At 51.6% G+C, this 20035-nt stretch overlaps 1 protein-coding gene across 12 annotated transcripts in view; it reads right to left on the reverse strand.

Moving 5' to 3' along the window:
- Nucleotides 1-20035, reverse strand: part of mast2 (microtubule associated serine/threonine kinase 2) — a 140310-nt gene that overhangs the window by 48981 nt on the left and 71294 nt on the right. For 5 of the 12 annotated variants that reach the window (XM_036522490.1, XM_036522488.1, XM_036522485.1 and 2 more), the window contains one exon: nt 9060-9091. In XM_036522490.1, the coding sequence (XP_036378383.1) occupies nt 9060-9091 (32 nt within the window). Of the gene's footprint in view, nt 1-2502; nt 2692-5431; nt 5636-6185; nt 6260-6389; nt 6552-9059; nt 9092-20035 lie in introns of those variants that run through there. The other 7 variants (XM_036522482.1, XM_036522481.1, XM_036522480.1 and 4 more) reach the window with 4 other exon arrangements.

Here is a 20035-nt window from a genome sequence, read left to right on the forward strand (position 1 = left end):
AACCAGCTGTCAGCCTGTCAGCAACTACTCACGTTAATGACAGAATACCTGTCATATCTGTCCCGCAACACACTTGCTGGGATCTGCGCTTTTTTTTTTTTTTTTTGTTCATTACAGCCTGAGGTGACCGCAGCGATGCGTGTAACGCACAGCGGATGGCATGAGCAGACTGGCCATGTGACAGCCATGTGGCTCTAATAAGGCCAGCTCATTAGGCCGAGGCACACAGAGGGGAGCGGAGGTCAATCGACCTTCAGAGCCTGTCAAACAACCGGGTCCTGCCCTTCCAGGGTGGACTTAATGATTCCTGCGCGTGTGCACGTCTCAGCGGAAAGAGTGCGACTGCGAGGTACCGAAGAGCACGCCGCTTCTGCGCTGAGAGACTGGGGCGGAGACGGCACCCTGCTGCCCTTCCCGAATCGAGAACAGCAGACAGCTCGTGCCCCCTCCCGGACGACATCAAATACGATAACCTGCTCGTCTTTCAGCTGAGAAAAACACGCGTGTTAATCAGCACTCCTCGAAGTGGAGAGAAGATGAAAATATGTTGGCAGTAAATAGCATCTCTAGAACGCCACAGCGTTGCCTTGTGAATAAATCTAGCATTTCATGCTTCCACGGGGAGCAGCGACCCACAATGCCTGTATGAAGCCCCTCCTCTGACTCCACTGCCACTACAGCGGGAGTGACATACAGGTGGACAAAGTCACCTCATTTAAACAGCCAGTCTGTGGCTTATCAATCCAACAGCCAAAAAGTCACTACTCCCAAACACTTACCATCACCTCTCCTACTTGTATCTGTGTAGTATTACGATGTGTTTTGGATCCTGTGAACTATGCAGAATACTTGGCTTCCCTTGTCCCATCAGGTTTCACAAGTTAACTGGTGCTAGGGCTAGAATTGTGTTATGCTCACACTCACTGGTCTGGGAGTGTTGTTAGCCTGGTCTGACACAGTTGCTCATTCATCTTGAACGGATAAACTTCTGCTCTTTTGTGCTGGTAGTGACTCTGGCTAAGAGCGTCTGCTAAACGAATGTAATGTAATGTAATGTATATGAGGCTCTGATGTATGGTGAGCCCTGCTGGTGAGCCCTGCTGGCGGAGCTGTGTGCGAGCGCTGCATTTTTCCGGACCTGCAGCACCGTGGGGCGAGCGCCTGCGGTGCCTCACCCCCCGCCCCCCCCCCCACACACACATAGTGCGCTCAGGATTAAAGAGGGGTCACGCTGAGAGAAGAGGCACGGCGGGCCGGTCACGTGCTCCGGCGCGTTCCACCATGCTGCGCGGTGCCTGCCCGAGGAAGCACTCCGAGCGGAGACAAGGGCACTCTGGGAAACGCTGCCCCGAGGCCCCCTGCTTCATATCCGCTTCGCTAACGCTTCATCCCTGCTTAAACTGAAAAACCGCAGAAAGAAATGTCCACATAAACCCTACGTATGGAGGCTTCCCCAGCTGAGCAGGGGGGAATATAGGGTGGCATTCAATGCCCTCACTGATAATGGGGAGAGGGAATTCGGTTAACGCAAATACGGCACTAGTAACCCTTGCGCGGTCATGTGTAAAAGCAGACGTTGTGGAATAGGTTAGTGATGACGCAAGGTTTCCCACAACACCTCTGCGCCGAGGACCGTCCTGGAACAGGACTCGCCAGACAAGAGGGCGGCCCACTGAGTCGCACTGTAGAACAGGGGCAGCGCCGGAACAGCGGCCCGAGCCCACACACTGGCAGTGATGCATTCTGGGAGCGAGGGAGACCCGCCTCCTCTGTGCCCACACCTGCTCCTCTCAGCAGCAGGTCAGAGAGAGCCGGGCGCTGCTCTCTCAGGCTCTCAGACAGCAGGCAGCCGCGCCCGCTGAGGGCAGTGTGGCCGTGAGCTCGGTCACGCACCCTGCTCCAGGTCACTCCCAGGCCCACACGCTCGGGGGCTCAGGGAGCCAGGGCGAGCGAGACGCCTCGGCGCTTATTACCAGGCCGGGTCTCCACCGGAACGGAACGAGAGATGGAAAAACACTCCCTCCCACTCTTTTCTCTGCGGTTCAACAGTATTTCGTGAGCCTCCAGCCACACACCTGTTAGCAGGAGAACACCCACAGGCATTAAGACAGTTCCACTCGCCTAGCAATTAGTGTCATCAGATCAGAGCACAGCACCGGATCAAGGCAAACAAGGAGCCCCTGGGATAATTACCCAGAACACACAGCGCTGACACCCAGCTGAATCTTATTAGCCTGTTACTATTACTCCAAATGCCAGTTTTGTTCAGCGTTTCTGGGTGTTTGCAGAAACGCTGCTCTGCTGAACCATTCAAAGCATTCGCTTTCCGCAGAAACGGTTCATTTTTCACGAGGTTGGCGAGTGTGAGCAGCCTCTCCGGGACACGAGTTAAAGGTTAAACAAAAAAGCAAACATGCTTTGATAAGACAGTGGGGCCCCGTGGAAGGTCAGACTGTGTTAGTCGAGGGAGAGGTGCCCCACGTGCACTCACACCTTTCTTACCTCCAGTGGAAGGGGTTGCCACTTTGGGAGAGGGCAAGGGGGCTGCAGGGCCCCAGGATGGGGGCAGACAAGGGCCCCTCGTGGCCCCCGGGGGACAGGAAGTGCGGCGGACCAGCGGAGGAAGTGGGCGAGAGCAGCTGTTGGAGGAGGCTGTTGCCATGGCAGCGGTACTGTGCAGCCGGCCAGATTCTATGCAGGAATTCCAGGGAGGGGAAGGGTGAGAGAGTGTGAATGAGAACGGCTCTCGCTGCCTAAAAACAACAACAGCAGCAACAACAAAAGCAAACACACACACACACACACACACGTGTCCGTGAGCTAAGCCACTCTCCGATGACGCTCCGCCTCTGTTCCTAATATACTCATCAATCTGCCGGCAAGCTCGCTAGACTCCCCCGAGGTCTCGGCGGTGACGGGGGACGAGGCACCGAGCTCCAGTTCATAAACATGACCGGCACGCACCGCACGCCCTCACCTGCAGTGACAGTGACATCCCCACTGCTCGTGTCACACTGCGCCGACCCCTGACCTCCCTCTGATTGGTTTTCTGTCTCTCTCTCTTGTCACAGTTACAGTAGGCGCACACTGGACCAAAACAGGGCTGCCTTACAGATATGTAAAATGCAATAGCAGACTCCATGTTGTGACAGCAGAGCTGGGCAATCTTCTGACCAAACACGGCGAAATGCGCTCACGTGGAGAGTGCATAACCCACGGCAGGCTCCACCGTGGACGTCTGACTGGACGCACTTCTCCCTCAGAAGTGCTTCCCAGCACCCTTCCGTGTTCCCATCTCCCCGCACACCGGGTACTCTCTCCCCCTGGGGGGCTCCCTCGGGGGTGTTCACACAGAGACTAACACATCAGTCAGCCGTGGACCCCCGCGGGCCCTCGCAGCCCTGTTGAACGTACACGATGTGCGCGGCGGAGTCACGTCTCCTCACCGCTGTCAGCAGAGAGGAGCTACAACATGATGGAAGAAATCACACTCTGACAGCACATACCGCCGGTCTGCGCGGCGCCTGGAGGCAGCACGCTGTTCTCTGCAGCTGAATAATTCACCATCCGCCCGTGCCTCCCAGAGAATCTCATTTAAAAGGAATTAAATTTGCTTTGATTATACCCTGCCTTCTCTTGGTTAGGCTCCACTAAAGCCTGTACGCACGGCGTCCCTATACCTTCACGCTGGCAAGCTCTAGCGCGGTGACTTTACTGCTGACAACCCCAGAGCCCGTCACAGAAAAAAAAAAAAACATAGCTTAGTGCAGCCTACAGCAATATTTCACCGTATGGAAAATACCGCCATTATTCGAATGTGATATCTAGATGACAGGCTGTTCTTCGGGAGGCGCGATGCGGGCCGAGCTGTTAGGCAGGTGCGGGTCCCGGCGCGGTGAGACACCTCATCCAGGTGGCAGCTCTGTCAGGTGACGCTCCCCGGGAGCCCGCCCAACCTCAAAGCGCTTTCTCACACGGAGGAGCGCTTGCTCTCTATCAGGGAGCCGCTGGAGGAGGAGAGTAAAAATCATCCCCCCAGCCCCAGCTCGCGTTCTGACAGCATGTGAGAGATTAGATAGGGCTCTCTGCTTACTCTCTCTGCTCTGCTTCAGGCCTGAGAAAAAGAGATTCTGAAGCTCTGCATAGTTTCCCCTGGGAATGACAAGCACCTGCGTGAGCCTGTGTTTCTGAACCGAACGCCTCTGCGCCTTCCTATCCAAGCCAGCCCGCAGAAGAGCACGCTGTGAGGTAGCAGGAAACACTTCTGCCCGACCCGGCCAGGCCACAGTGCAGCCTGCTGTGAGTTAGCATGAAACAGCCCCCTCTGTCCACAGTGCAGCCTGCTGTGAGTTAGCATGAAACAGCCCCCTCTGTCCACAGTGGGGCCTGCTGTGAGTTAGCATGAAACAGCCCCCTCTGTCCACAGTGGGGCCCGCTGTGAGTTAGCATGAAACAGCCCCCTCTGTCCACAGTGCAGCCTGCTGTGAGTTAGCATGAAACAGCCCCCTCTGTCCACAGTGCAGCCTGCTGTGAGTTAGCATGAAACAGCCCCCTCTGTCCACAGTGCAGCCTGCTGTGAGTTAGCATGAAACAGCCCCCTCTGTCCACAGTGCAGCCTGCTGTGAGTTAGCATGAAACAGCCCCCTCTGTCCACAGTGGGGCCCGCTGTGAGTTAGCATGAAACAGCCCCCTCTGTCCACAGTGGGGCCCGCTGTGAGTTAGCATGAAACAGCCCTGCTCCCCGCTATCCGGCCAGCCCGCAGAGCACCACGCTACGCGTTAGCTAACGGTCTGAGTGCCATATGGGGCTGTCTCTCCGCCGAGCGGCCCCCTCTCCGCTGGCAGACGGGGGCCCTATCGCTTGGCAGCCCGCTGGCCGACAGAGAACAAAGGAGAAGAGGCAGCTTGGACGGAGCAGGGAGCCGGAGCGGGAGAGCGACCTGCTATTCGCGGCCCCTGTTGCGTCACCGCCGCGCAGAGAGCTCTCCACATTCCGTACTCGCGCTCGATGGTGGGGGTGAGGGGGGCTGCTCTGCTGATAAAGGGTTTCCTTCTCTGTTTTCCATCTGGGAGACGCTGACTGCGGGGCAGAGTGATTCCACAGCACTGGGTCACATTAGACGGCCTGTAAGCCGAGCCCCTGTCTGCCTCCGTCAATCACCCCCGAGGCAGATCCTGTACCCCAACCCCCCCCAAACCAAACCCCTCCGGGACGCAACCGCACACCTCGGCCCCGGCCCACCTGACCCCCCGAAGCTCACCCCCTGGCTGTCAGCCTCAGTATCGGTCATGTTTATGAACACTGGAGTGGCTGAGTAGAAGCCTACAACATACACACGCACCCACACACACACACGGACGCAACTACCGGGAGCGTACGTAGCTGTGCGTCACAGCTTTAACAGCACGGGCGGCCGTCAGCAGGTCTTACTGGATGCGCAGGCTTGGTGCTCCCGCTCTCTCTCTCCTCTTCTTCATGACTCCGGCGGCAGACGCAAAGGGCGAGCGAGATCACCGCCGCCCCGGGGCCATGCTGGGCGGCCGTGACGAGGAAACCCCCCGACTCACAGACCCACACCTCCTCCCGCGCGTCCGATGGATCACCCACCGATCAACTACCACACAGGAAGACAGGCTAACGATGGGGTTTATCAAATACAACAACGGACAAACAGTGAAAGTCTCTGCTGCTGCACTGTCGGTAACTGTCTCGCTGCAGTGACATGCCAGCGGAACGAGCGTACCCTGACTGCACACTAACAGCCTGATGGCTCCTGCCAGAATAATGCTGGCGTGTATTCACTTAGAGAGAATGAGATGGCATTTATTATATTACAGAACATATGACTGCGGTGTGTGTGTCTGCTTCTGTGTAATTGTGTGTCTACAGCACACACACACACACACAGACACACACACAATTGCAAAACTACCAAGTTTGTCACTCTCACTTTACTGAACTGCAGAAGCACAACGCAACACCCCAGTGTTACAATTATGCAATTATGTACTCAAAATTACAAATAACTGCAAAGCTTATTTATTATTGCGACATGTAATCTCCAGTCTTGAAAGATCTCTGACAGACCACTAACAATGGAAAGTACTGTAGCCTAGACATCAAACTGAAAATACATCTGATAGAAATCAAATGATAATAAGAAGACATGAGCAAAAAGACCTACTGTACTAATCTGACAAGGTCCTCTTTAAAGTCTTCAGAGATCTCCAACGACAGTCAGAAGTCGCTGAGTCCATAAGTACCCTGTTGTGACACAGCAATGTCACAACCTACAAGGTACAGAGTGGGGCGGCCAAGTCATCCCTCCCTTCTGCAGATCCTATGTCAGACCTGGGAGAGCGAGGAGCAGCTGGGGGTCAGGTCTCACCTCTCACAGTCCTCCGCGGTAAGTCGGAGTCGCTTGTTTATCTTCCTGGAGGTAGAGCCAATCACGGAGGCCGAGCAAGCCAGAAAGGCCCGCCCCCTCTAACACCACCATCTGCTGAGTGTATGTGACGCGTATCAGGAGATTACTATCGAGGGACGGACAGAGGCCAGCACCCGGAGCCCGGCTTGCGGTCAGAGCGGAGTCCTTTTATAGAGTCCGGAGAGGTGAGGCATTCGTGCGAGTGGAGGGAGAGTGTGACAGCATGCCTGTATCATGGAGAACCGCGCTGTTCAGGCAGGCAGAGCGTGTGCTGTCCGCTGAGCCCCGACCCAGGCAGGCACAGGGCATTCTCATGATATCACAAAACCTCCAGGGAGGTGCAGCTGTCGCCCCCGACTTACCCCAGCTCCCCGCGCCAGTCAGTTCCCTCTCCGCTAACCCCCCCTTCTCTCTGTTCCAGGAATTGGAGCTGCGCTGGCGAACCCCCCACTCTTCCCAGCAACCTGTCGGCTAAATCCAGCCGGTGCGCTTAACAACGGCAGCCGGACAATGGCTGGGATCAAAGCGCCTTCGGTTACAACAGGGCCAGTGTAGCACCCACCGCTAATCCCCCCTGATTACAGCACTGACGTGCGCAGCCACAGGGCATGATAATGTAATTAGGGAAAACATCTACATTTGCGTTCTGTACGTGAGGGCATGTTGTGCAGACTCACCAGAGAGAGAGAGTAGGACTGCCGCTGAAGTTTACCATAGGAGTTTCAAAGCCGTTCGCTCAATTTCATTCCTATTATGATACTCCCCCAAACTTTCTTAATTAGGCCTCTACATCAAAACTGCCAGCAGGATTTAAGTAGGACTCTACAGTAATCTGAGCATAAACTCACATTGAACCCCCGAGTGCCAAACTATTCCCCCCAGCCCTCCAGGAGAAACACAGCCAGGACTCCCTTGTGTAAAACACGCCCAAAGGCCAAGCACCAAACATCGCTGTCCTGCAGCAGAAATTATGCACGGATATAAAAGCTTTTAACAACCAGGCTGCCTTCAAAGGCTCTGGAAAGTTGTGATACAGTGGAAGTTGTTTTTGAGGTCAACCCAACGCTTGTAACCAAGTTAAAACTAGGACAGCACCAAGTGTCGAGTCTCTGTGCTAAAACGCTCAGCTGTTTTTCCACACACTGCCGTACTCCCCGGCACACTGTGGTGATGCAGTACAGGGCTTATACGGGCTTTCTGCCAGCCCTGCCCATAGTGCTGACCTCTGACCTCTGACCCCATAGCCTTGCTGCCTGTCTGCTCTGTAAAAGCTATTCTCGGCAGCGGAAGCACTCACTTCAGTCACAATGAGTAAGTGAGCTGCTGCACTTCTATACTGGTCTGTACCGAGGTCAGCTCATATCGGCCAGGCACAAGAATGGCGCACCGTAGCCTTGACAGACAGGAGTTGTTCGGCCCCCCTCACAGTTAGCTGACCAAACCACCAAGCCATGCCTTACTCTGCAGCACTGGGGGATACACCAGTATCTGGCTACGTTCACGAAAGACTCCAGGTGATCTCTGAATAACCTCTCAGCGTGTCGCCCCCCCCCCCCCCCTTTGCCCCCAGGGGAAGCTCAACAGAGAAGCAGGGCATGACGCAGGGAGGCCGCAGAGTCAGGGAGATATGCCACCTGCCCACCTAACACATGCTCCCAGGCACAATGCCTTTATCCCCGATCCCCCTGAGGCCCCGGAGCTCAGAGCCCCCCGAGCGCGTTTCCACTCCCACGCTGCCCTTGGGCCACACATGCCGCTGTCACTCACCGAAGCACCATTATCACTATCTACTGCCACAAACTATCCCAGCTACCCATCGGGCAGGCTCTTTTTAAATTCTTTTTTTGACATCAAACACAAAGCAGCAAACAGTTTCCAAAGCTCAAAATCGCTTCTGCAGACAATAGCGACACGGAAATACGGAAAACGCAGCTCAAAACAAATTCACAGAGAACAGTGAACTGCAAGCCTTCACATCATGAACACACTTCCACCACGGAACGGACTGTGCTGCAGCAATCACACATAATGCACTGCAAATGAGGCCCTCAGCCATCAATCACCAGGGATGATGTAGCCCTTGAACGCAATAAACAGCAATGTTGCACCAATGTGCATTACCAGAGACCAGAGAGGCAAAAACACTCCACACTCCCACATCACCAGTAAGGATCCGAGGGCACAAAACAACATACTTCAGCAGTGAGCCCTCTATCTCTCACAAGCCTGGTCTTGTATAACAGACATATAGCAAGAAAAATAGCAGCTGATGAAGGTCTGGGCTAAAAGTTCACTGTAAAAGTTATGTAAGTCTAACTGAAACCACATGTCTTCATAGGCAGATGTTTCGCTTATAGAGCGCAGCCAAAAGTACGAACTTTCAGACAGCAGGCCGGCATGAGAGAACCTCTTCTCTGCACAGGGATTCAATTTGCTTGATGCTTTACGGTGAAGGTTGTTTTTTTTTTTTTTTTACAGTGCAGTAACAGGCATTCAGCCTTGTGTCCAGTTCAGTGTGATTTTCTTTTAGGCCTTTAAAGAATGGAATAAAAAAAAAAAAAAACAGTATTTTCTGTCAAGCAAATAGTTTTGCCATTTGTTACCGACGGACAATACACAGTGAGTACTTACAAACTGCCCCTTCTCGGAAGGCTCAGCTCCTTCTGAAAGAAAAAAAAGAGAAATATATGAGTGGTTTCTCATTGTGCTACACGGTACAGAAACTTTCCTCTCAAAACTTTCAAAGTTGAAATGCTAGTGGAATACAGAACACAGATAATCATGTTACACAATCTGTGAATGATTTGTTGGGCAACAATTTTTACATGAGCCACTCGTGTGTGCTGTGGCATGCAACCCTGTAATGAAAGCAAAGCTACACTAGATGGCACTGTAACACTATCAGGAATACAATGTTAGAGTGCTATCAGGACACTCGAACACTTGCATCAGGGACACAATGACAGTATTTCTACTGGCATCTTCAACATGACTCCTAAAATATAACAAACATGTGATCATAATAAAAAAAGAGATTAAACATATTATAGTTTTTTGTCCCATGTCACTTGTGATGCCCACCACAGAAGATTGATGTGCATGTTTATGTCCCTCTAAAAACAGTTCAGCTTTTTCATTTTGCTGTTTGTGCCCCACCTAACATCTCACAGAAAGATAATGCAATCAAATCTTTTGTGTCTGTCAATAATGATAGAAATAACACCAGTGTCATAATGAACCTGAATGAACCTGTAAGCAATATTGTATTAAACGTGTTTCAACATGTCCTCTCTATAAAAACCGAAGAGCAACCGAATGCCCTGAAAATTAAGATTTACGCCAACTTTCAACAACTGATGTAGTTGCCAAAGACAACCACTAGAGGGGAGCAGAGCACTAATCTGACATGTGCGCAGAAAATAACATCCCCATAACACAGCCCTTTGCACCATTTACAACCCTTTTCTGGGGACATATGATCGTGAGAATGTGAGAATATTTGTGTGCTGTGAAGTACAAAGTGAACCGGACAGGATTCAGCAGGGCCTTCCAGACTGCGGCCACGGTGAGGCGGTCGGCCCGCCCTGTCGCCACCCCCCCGAGCGGAGCCGCCATATGGCCTCGCTCGCATTCACTCACACAGTCTGTCTCGAGTCAATTTCGGGGGAGGCGGGGTGGGCTGCGGGAAATGGTGGCGTGAGGGTCTCGAAGTGTCCGAAAGGATCCCGCTGAATAAGAGCCAGCGCAGAGCCGGGACAGCACCGCAGTAAAACAGACGGCAGAGGAGATGCATACACAGCCTGGAGCCTGCAGAGGCTGCCTCGCTGGCCCCCTTCACCACCCCCCCCCCCACAAACACACACACACATACACACACAAACCTCACCACTATGACCTCACCTCATCCTCCTCTTTTCACACACATTAGAAACCAAATGTTACACACAAACACAGATCATCGTTTCCTTGCGTCTCATTCGCTTTGAAGGTGAGAGCTGAAGCTTGTTAATGCAAAATAAACAACGCAAAGCAGCTGTGTCCATTTCTACAGCTACCAGTAATGGAGCTATATAACGGTTAAATACAAAGAAAGAAGCACAAAGCAGCACACTGTTCCCACTCCGAGCACCCTCGTCTTCGACGAGCACTCGTTTTCACAGCCATCCTACTTATGCAGAGGCCAGACGGGAGGTCCGTTTTTTTCCCCCCCATGTTTCGGGAAACAGACGCACTGTTGTTGACCTGGCCGCTAACGCGCTCGCACAGAGCGAACAGGACACGCGCCTCACGCGGGGAACGAGCCGAGCGCCAATGCGACCGCGCGTCCGGTCGAGAAAATGTTTACCGAGAGCGCGGCGCGGCGCTCGGCTCGCGCCGGACACCATCTGCCCGATTCTCCGAGGGGTCACCGGGTTCGCGGCCGCAGCCCGTCCGAGAGGCCGCACGGGAGAATGCCTTTTATCTCCGTAAAGCTCCCCGCAAACAAACTGCACCCTATCAACTAAAACGCATCAATACAACCCCCCCCACCCCCGATCAGCACTGAGAGCCATTAGCCTCAATTAGAGGGCCAGACAGTATACTGGGTCCGTATATGACGGCCTGCGTCACGGAGCGTTTTGTTAACACGCTCCTCCTGCAAAAACAACACTGTGTGGCTTAACCTCTGCCTCTGCATTTTTTTTTTTTTTAACTGGTCCATTAATTAATGGTCATCAATGTCAGGGATAAGAATACCATCGTCTCTATCCTTCTCTCTGTCTCTTCCTCTCCTTCTCTCTCCCTACATCTCCCCCCAGCTGAATGCATTATACGCTTATTTTCCATTGATAACAATGATTAAGGTGGTGGTTATTAAAATGCGGTGATGAATCTCTGTATACCGGAAGGACTCCTATTGATACAGTTTTCCCAGCTGAGTGGAGGGAGAGACTAATGGTGTTATAACGGGAAATGTGACCTTTTTAAAAACCTATATTTAAGGCTGATAACCTTCACCTACACGTCATTGTAGTTAATCACATTTTATTTAGTATGGTGTCCCACACAAAAATTGTGCTCTGCAGAGTGCAACAGTAAATAAATTCAGCAGATAGCTAGGAATTACTATTGACATAGAAGGTACCACCTCAGAGTGGGACAAAGATTAACGTTATAAACATAACCTATGTCATGTTTATAACACCTATGTCACCTATGTCTATGCACTAAACCACTGTATCAAATTACTGCAAAATCATAAAAATTACTGCAAAATCATAAAAATTAAAAAGTCAATGACAACACTGTGAAATTCAATGTCATACTTCAACTGCATTCCAGCTCTGCTTAAAATAACTAGACAATGACGATGAAAGCATAACATGCAGGTATTAAGAGAGTCATGAGGGTACGCATACAGGTATTAAGAGAGTCATGAGGGTACGCATACAGGTATTAAGAGAGTCATGAGGGTACGCATACAGGTATTAAGAGACTTGTGTGGGTAACAAACGAAGCAATAAAAACACACTGAGACATTAACGTAAAAATAAGCATGCAAGGTATCTACATTTGGAAAGCACGAAGTAGGTCCCAGCTTAAGATTCCATTCTGAACCAGCACAATGCAGTGAAAAAGCAAGCAATAATAAAACTACAAGATGTTCCACAGAGCCACAGAGCTACAGATCCACTGCTGTTCCACAGAGCTACAGAGCTACAGATCCACTGCTGTTCCACAGAGCTACAGAGCTACAGATCCACTGCTGTTCCACAGAGCTACAGATCCACTGCTGTTCCACAGAGCTACAGATCCACTGCTGTTCCACAGAGCTACAGATCCACTGCTGTTCCACACTGCTACAGATCCACTGCTGTTCCACAGAGCTACAGATCCACTGCTGTTCCACAGAGCCACAGAGCCACTGCTGTTCCACAGAGCCACAGAGCCACTGCTGTTCCACAGAGCTACAGAGCCACTGCTGTTCCACAGAGCCACAGAGCTACAGATCCACTGCTGTTCCACAGAGCTACAGAGCTACAGATCCACTGCTGTTCCACAGAGCTACAGAGCTACAGATCCACTGCTGTTCCACAGAGCTACAGATCCACTGCTGTTCCACAGAGCTACAGATCCACTGCTGTTCCACAGAGCTACAGAGCCACTGCTGTTCCACAGAGCTACAGATCCACTGCTGTTCCACACTGCTACAGATCCACTGCTGTTCCACAGAGCTACAGATCCACTGCTGTTCCACAGAGCCACAGAGCCACTGCTGTTCCACAGAGCCACAGAGCCACTGCTGTTCCACAGAGCTACAGAGCCACTGCTGTTCCACAGAGCTACAGAGCCCACAGAGCTACAGAGCCACTGCTGTTCCACAGAGCTACAGATCTACTGCTGTTCCACACTGCTACAGAGCCACTGCTGTTCCACAGAGCTACAGATCCACTGCTGTTCCACAGAGCTACAGAACTACAGATCCACTGCTGTTCCACAGAGCTACAGAGCCACTGCTGTTCCACAGAGCTACAGATCCACTACTGTTCCACAGAGCTACAGAGCCACTGCTGTTCCACAGAGCTACAGATCCACTGCTGTTCCACAGAGCTACAGATCCACTGCTGTTCCACAGAGCGACAGATCCACTGCTGTTCCACAGAGCTACAGAGCCACTGCTGTTCCACAGAGCTACAGATCCACTGCTGTTCCACAGAGCTACAGATCCACTGCTGTTCCACAGAGCTACAGAGCTACAGATCCACTGCTGTTCCACAGAGCTACAGATCCACTGCTGTTCCACAGAGCTACAGATCTACAGAACCACTGCTGTTCCACAGAGCAACAGATCCACTGCTGTTCCACAGAGCGACAGATCCACTGCTGTTCCACAGAGCTACAGATCTACAGAACCACTGCTGTTCCACAGAGCAACAGATCCACTGCTGTTCCACAGAGCTACAGATCCACTGCTGTTCCACAGAGCTACAGATCTACTGCTGTTCCACAGATCTACAGAACCACTGCTGTTCCACAGAGCTACAGAGCCACTGCTGTTCCACAGAGCTACAGAGCTACAGATCCACTGCTGCTCCACAGAGCTACAGATCCACTGCTGTTCCACAGAGCTACAGATCCACTGCTGTTCCACAGAGCTACAGAACCACTGCTGTTCCAGAGCTACAGAGCTACAGATCCGCTGCTGTTCCACAGAGCTACAGATCTACAGAACCACTGCTGTTCCACAGAGCAACAGATCCACTGCTGTTCCACAGAGCAACAGATCCACTGCTGTTCCACAGAGCTACAGATCCACTGCTGTTCCACAGATCTACAGAACCACTGCTGTTCCACAGAGCTACAGATCCACTGCTGTTCCACAGAGCTACAGATCCACTGCTGTTCCAGAGCTACAGAGCTACAGATCCACTGCTGTTCCACAGAGCTACAGATCTACAGAACCACTGCTGTTCCACAGAGCAACAGATCCACTGCTGTTCCACAGAGCTACAGATCCACTGCTGTTCCACAGAGCAACAGATCCACTGCTGTTCCACAGAGCTACAGATCCACTGCTGTTCCACAGATCTACAGAACCACTGCTGTTCCACAGAGCTACAGATCCACTGCTGCTCCACAGAGCTACAGATCCACTGCTGTTCCACAGATCTACAGAACCACTGCTGTTCCACAGAGCTACAGATCCACTGCTGCTCCACAGAGCTACAGAGCTACAGATCCACTGCTGTTCCACAGAGCTACAGAGCCACTGCTGTTCCACAGAGCTACAGATCCACTGCTGTTCCACAGAGCTACAGAGCCACTGCTGTTCCACAGAGCTACAGAGCTACAGATCCACTGCTGTTCCACACTGCTACAGACCCACTGCCACAGAACAATGGCTTTTTCATGGAACTTTCAAGTCTTATTTCCTAAATATATTCAAAAAGTTTCAAAGTGTGCACGTAGCAAAATTTGTACTTTTTAATCAGCAGCTGAACCCATCCAACAGAGACATGCCTGACGGCAGTGTAATTTCTCTTACGGTGAATCAGAACTGATGTTTTTTCAGAGCTGTCAGATAAGGCCTCTTTCTTCTGGCAGAGAAGCAGAGATAAGCTAATAGGGCCATTGGCAGAACCAGACACTGAGTTCAGCACCACTGTTTCCTCTGTGTTTCTGGGTCTGTGGACACTACTCCTGCCTGAGTGAAAAATTCAAAGACACATTCATATAGTGGGGGAGAGATACGGAAATGTTTTGGGTGAATTGTATGACTGGGGTGGAGCAGTGGGGATTCACTGACTGTTTGACACTTTCAGAGTGCTAAATGCCCGAATCCTCAAATGAGCACTCCTTAAGAGGCTTCCACTTCACACTTTCCTCTTTGTAATTTCGTTCATTTGATTGCATGTTTGGATTTGAATTCACACCTACATGGTTCTGACAGACTGAACGGTCCAGATGCAGTTGGCAGAAACACAAGGAAGTGCAGCTGCTGTTGACCAGCATAGAGGTGGAGATGGGGGGTTTATGCGTGCGGCTGGGGACGAGCACAGTGGGTTTGAGCTGTGGAGCTCCGCCTGCACGCCAGCCCAACAGTACATCCTCTTTCCCCACAGCGACTGCTCAGAGTGCAATTACCACCGCGGAGAAGCTCTCAGGCCTTTTTCTCTATTTCAGCTCAGAGGCACACCGCTATCAACCCCCTAACAACCCTCAAGAAAAGTAATGGGTCTCTGGAAGCCGGAGCAAGCAGAACACTACCCTTGTATCTGTGGGAGATAATTTCATCAGCATGGTAATCAGCGGCGTTTTAACCACAGCGCAGAGCAGAGCGGACCCCCTCTTACCAGCAGATTGCATCTGCCTGGATGAGCAGCGCCAAGCAGCCCCGTAATACGAATGGATGGATCTCCGGCACTGGCGGGCTGATTGCATTAGCACCTGGATTCTGGGCCTGGGTCAGTGTCTACCCCCTACAGTCCCCCCCCACCCCCCCCTCCCTGGGGAACGGCGCCGTCCCGGAGCCCCACGGCTCAGACTGCCGCGAAGTCAGCTCTGGGGCACGGCAATGAAATTAGCCAGAGTGACAGCCCAGAGGAGACGTGCTGCTGGAAAGCAATCTCTCCGATGGAATACATCAATATTTCTTAAGTCCATCCAGCCTGACAGGGAGCCAGAGTGCAGGGAAATGTAATTAGAGAGACGGGCATAACAGAATGAGGGGCCGGACCATGTGCCGCTCAAATTGAGTCAGGCGGCATTTCAAGGGAAGTTAATGTGGAGAGCAGGTACTCCGGACAGGGCCTCTCCTTCAATGCCGCTGCGAAGATGCCCTGAGCCGACCCCTCTGACTCGTGCTCTCATGAAGCTGCCATTCCACCACGTGAATGAAGTGAACCTGGGAGCCGAAAAAATAATATATACAGTGCTTTAAAGAGATGCTAATGGCTAACGGCACACACAATCACAGCATGGTGTGGTGAGTGTTTTAATCCCCGGTCCCCTCTGAGTAGGGCTGGGCGGTATAGCCGTCGCCATATATCGAATACCATCAAACAGCTATCCCCGGGGTTAGGTTTCTTCCCGTACTGTTTTCGCTTTAGCCATACCTGATGCAGGAGCACACCTCCAGTTTTATGAGACCATGTGAAATGCTTCCGGGGGAAAAAAACGCCACTTGTATCCAGTGGTGGCGGGTGAGCTGGAAACAGGGGAAGCCCAAACACTACCTTAAATCTATCATTACTTTCACCCTGTTCCCCTTTATCCTCCTTGATTAACAATAAAATAAATCACTAAAAATAGGTATTCGATATACCGCGACGGCTATACTGCCCAGCCCTACACAGAGGAGACTACCCTGAGCTGTGCAGCTGTGATGGACGGCTCTGAGCCCCGGCCCAGACCCGGACCACACAGACCGCCACATCACCGGGGACATGGTAACGAATGTGCCCGGGTGGGGGGACTGACAGCGGGCAGGGGGAGCGTCTCCCATCACTCGGCTCATTGTGACTGGCAAGCCTGCTGAATTGGAAATTGCCGATGACACTAACTTAATCCTGTCTGTCAGGAGGCAACAGGCAGGGGATTTCAGAGTGCTAAATATGCAAATTTACCCGTGATGGCAAACAGGCTGACAGGGCAAACTTGTAGCTGCCAGAAGTATTCTACTTGTGCTTTCAAAACACACACACAGACACACACAAACACACACACACACACACATCATTTTGTTTCACGGTGTAAGAGGCTTTGGGTTTAAAATATGTAAATAATTTCTTGTCAAGTGAATCATCTTTTTTTTTTCCCCCCAGAGCAATATCATAATTACACATTAAAACCCAGATACAACATGCAATTAACAAGCCGGAGTAAAAATGTTATTTAAATCGTGGTTACAGCTGTAACATTCATTAGATGTACTGAACGTACCAATGAGGTCTGCCTAATGAAAATAGAAGGAACTCTTCAAATCACTCATTCTGTTACAGGAACGTGAGTCAGTCACAGCATGTGGCTTGACGGGCTCAGTACTCTTAACAGTCAGTCTGCATTAAACACAGAAAATGCACTTACTGTACACTGCAATGGAGACAAAGGGAACAGATATTGAACTGTTTGGAGAGCTGCAGATTGATTACTCAACAAAATACTCACCGCTTTCGGGCAGATTTTCTCTATTTCTCTTTTATGTGTATCGGATCACTTCTGGGCTTCTGGCTACTCGGCTCCCCAAAGGAAAGCAGTCAAAGCTAATGATCTGAAGCGTATGAATCTTTCATTCTTACATTAAAGAACGCTGTCCATAAAGTGGACCAATTTGCACCTCGCTTCCTCTGAACGGCCGAAGAATCCCTGCATATCTAATCAGCACAGGGATAATGAGCCAATTACAGGGGACCCAAAGGAGCCCCGGTTCCTGACACCGTGTCCTGCCTGTGGAGGGGACTGCGCACCCACGGCAGGCTCGGAGACCGAGTCCAGACAGCGCATCGACCGCTGCGGAGTCTGCGGCTAACCAGGCCAGCAGCATCAGCTTGGACCTGAGAGACCAGCTAAACATAGAGGAGTGGGGCAGGCAGCCGGGGACGGGCCCGCGCCAGAGAGAGTGGCTATACCGTCTATGACTGGACACCTGCCACAGCGGGGCCTGTCAGACATTCAGGACGGCGGGGACACGGATCTGATCGGACGCAGGAACCACAGACTGTGCGGGGGGAACCTGCCTGCGGCGCGGCGACGGCTCGCCGCCGGGACTTTCGGGACCTGCGCATTAGGACGCGACGCCTTTCCGCACGCTGCAAAAAAGCCATTACGATTCCGCACCTCCCCTCGGCAACACATTAAGGCAATAAAAGCCCATTACCGGTACGGCCAGGCAGCGGCAGAGTGCGGCGTGTGCCATCAATTTCTGCGGGCTTTTAATCAGCGCCGGGAGCAACAGGGGCACAGTGTGTAAGTCTCCCCCGCCTAATTCAGGCAGTTATGATTAATTGGCTGCGCACTTAAAATAGAACATCCGGAGAATAGAGAGAGGGGGTATTAATTACTGCATTGTTGTACACGGCTGAAGTCAAAACGGGCAAGAGGAAGCGCTGGGTAACTGCAAGGCACAGGTTGTGCTATTACCGAGTTTCTGTCTCCCCAGAAACAGTGTCCTTCGCCAACAGAGAACGCACAGTAAAAACAAACAGGTCTCCGCTCGCTGAGCTCCCACAGCTTGCGCTTACACAATTCCGAAACAAGTGTTTTTTTTTTTTTATTCTCCATTGAAAGTAGAGTCTGGGGCATCCTCTGTTTTACAACCGCCCATATAATTTCATGTCTGTCGTTCCATTAGCGCTTCAGTGAGACCCCCTCAGGAGCGGCGCAGATGTAACCAGCGCCACGTGAAGCTTTTCGTTATGCGTCGCGGCTGAATATTTCATGCCTGCCTTTTCTGATCTTCCGCTGCCTTGCGTCTCCAGCGGAACGACAGTGTGTGTTTAGGCCCCTCGCTCTGAGGGCTGGGTGCTTCTGCTCGGAGCAGACTGCGGGTCAGAGGGAAACGGGGCAATGGTGTGGTAGAATATTGTGACTGCCGGCGAGCACATTGCTGACAAGTGGCCTCTGTCTTTTGAACACCCAGCCGCAGTTCTGTAGTTGGAAGTAATATCCTGCCGGGCCTAGCGTTACAGATAACAGTGGGCTATAACGGTAGACAAACACAATACACAAAGTTTTAGTGAACATTACGTTTCTGGCTGGTTCTCATTCATATTGAATGGTCCTGTTTAAAGCAGGCCCTGGAGGCCTGTTCCTAGAGGAAAGGGAGGTCTTCACGCACTGCAGTTTGGAATTAAGTTACTGGAGCGCAAGCACAAGCTCCCAAAGCTCTCTGAGCATGAGAGTGTGACTGACTGACTCTGTGCACCATTCCCTCTTGTGGGGGCCAAAAGACATTTTTTTGCAAATATATATGTGTGTGTGTGTGTGTGTGTGTGTGTGCCTGTGTTGTGCCTGCATGGCTGGTAGGTCCATGATGGTCCTGACCGCCAGCATTCTGAATGAAACAACAGCAGCCCAGTCCTAAGGCCTTGCTCCAGATCACGTTGACTTTTTGTTGTGGTCAACGATCAAACTGCAGGGTATTCAAATACAAGTGCAGTACCGTGCAGCGCATGCAAAATGACCGGAGAATGTAAGACTACAATCGACTGCTTATCTTTCCCATTGCACTTTTGATGTCACCACTGGCCCCACCCTCATGACCCTGCACTTCACTTCTCTCACGTCATCAGGAGACTCTTTCTCATCATACCTATAGCCATTTAGCCAGCTGACTGGAGAGCTACTACAAAGGACAATGAAACACCATGAGGAGCCTGTGAACGTTCACAGGCTACTGCCACATAATCACTCTGCACAACCCAGACACACTCAGACCATCCTCCCATCCAGAGAGCTGCAGGTAAAGCCAAACTCACTCATACAGCATTAAATCTGTCTACCCCTCTGTCAGGATAATTCCACCCTCCTGGAAATCTACTCTGGGGGAAAATCACAGGGGAGGGGGGTGGAATTCAGATCAATTTCTCACGTCAGTCTCGCGCTCACATATACTCTCAAGCGCGCACACACACACAGACAGACACACAGACAGACAGACACACACACACACACACACACACACACACACAGGCAAACACTCACAGAGGTCAAACCATTGGTACATGACATCCTTTCGGGACCAATTAGCAGGCAAGCACTCACAAAGTGCCAGTGAAAGTAGTTCCAGAACCAACTTCCAAGTGTGATACAACAGCAGAGACAAAAGGGCACGCAACAAACACAGAGACGGATGAGGGGGCGAGAGCTGGGCAAGCTATTATCCAAAGCCAGCTTCACCATCGTTTCCAGGTCGTCTCGTTCCAGGACAGCACACCTAACAAGAGAACTTTTCCGTCGATTGTCAAAAGCCCTCAGAGTGAGGACAAACAGCGCGGGAAAATAACGTTTATTTCTCACTTTGGGCGTCTCACTCCCTGTTTAACCCGGCGCGCCCGGAGTCTGAGCGTGGGCTTCGCTGCAGCTCCTCGCTTGCCAATATTTTACAGTCGTTAACCAATCGGAAGTCC

This window comes from Megalops cyprinoides, chromosome 2 (genome assembly GCF_013368585.1).
Source record: "Megalops cyprinoides isolate fMegCyp1 chromosome 2, fMegCyp1.pri, whole genome shotgun sequence".
NCBI classification, from domain to species: domain Eukaryota; kingdom Metazoa; phylum Chordata; class Actinopteri; order Elopiformes; family Megalopidae; genus Megalops; species Megalops cyprinoides.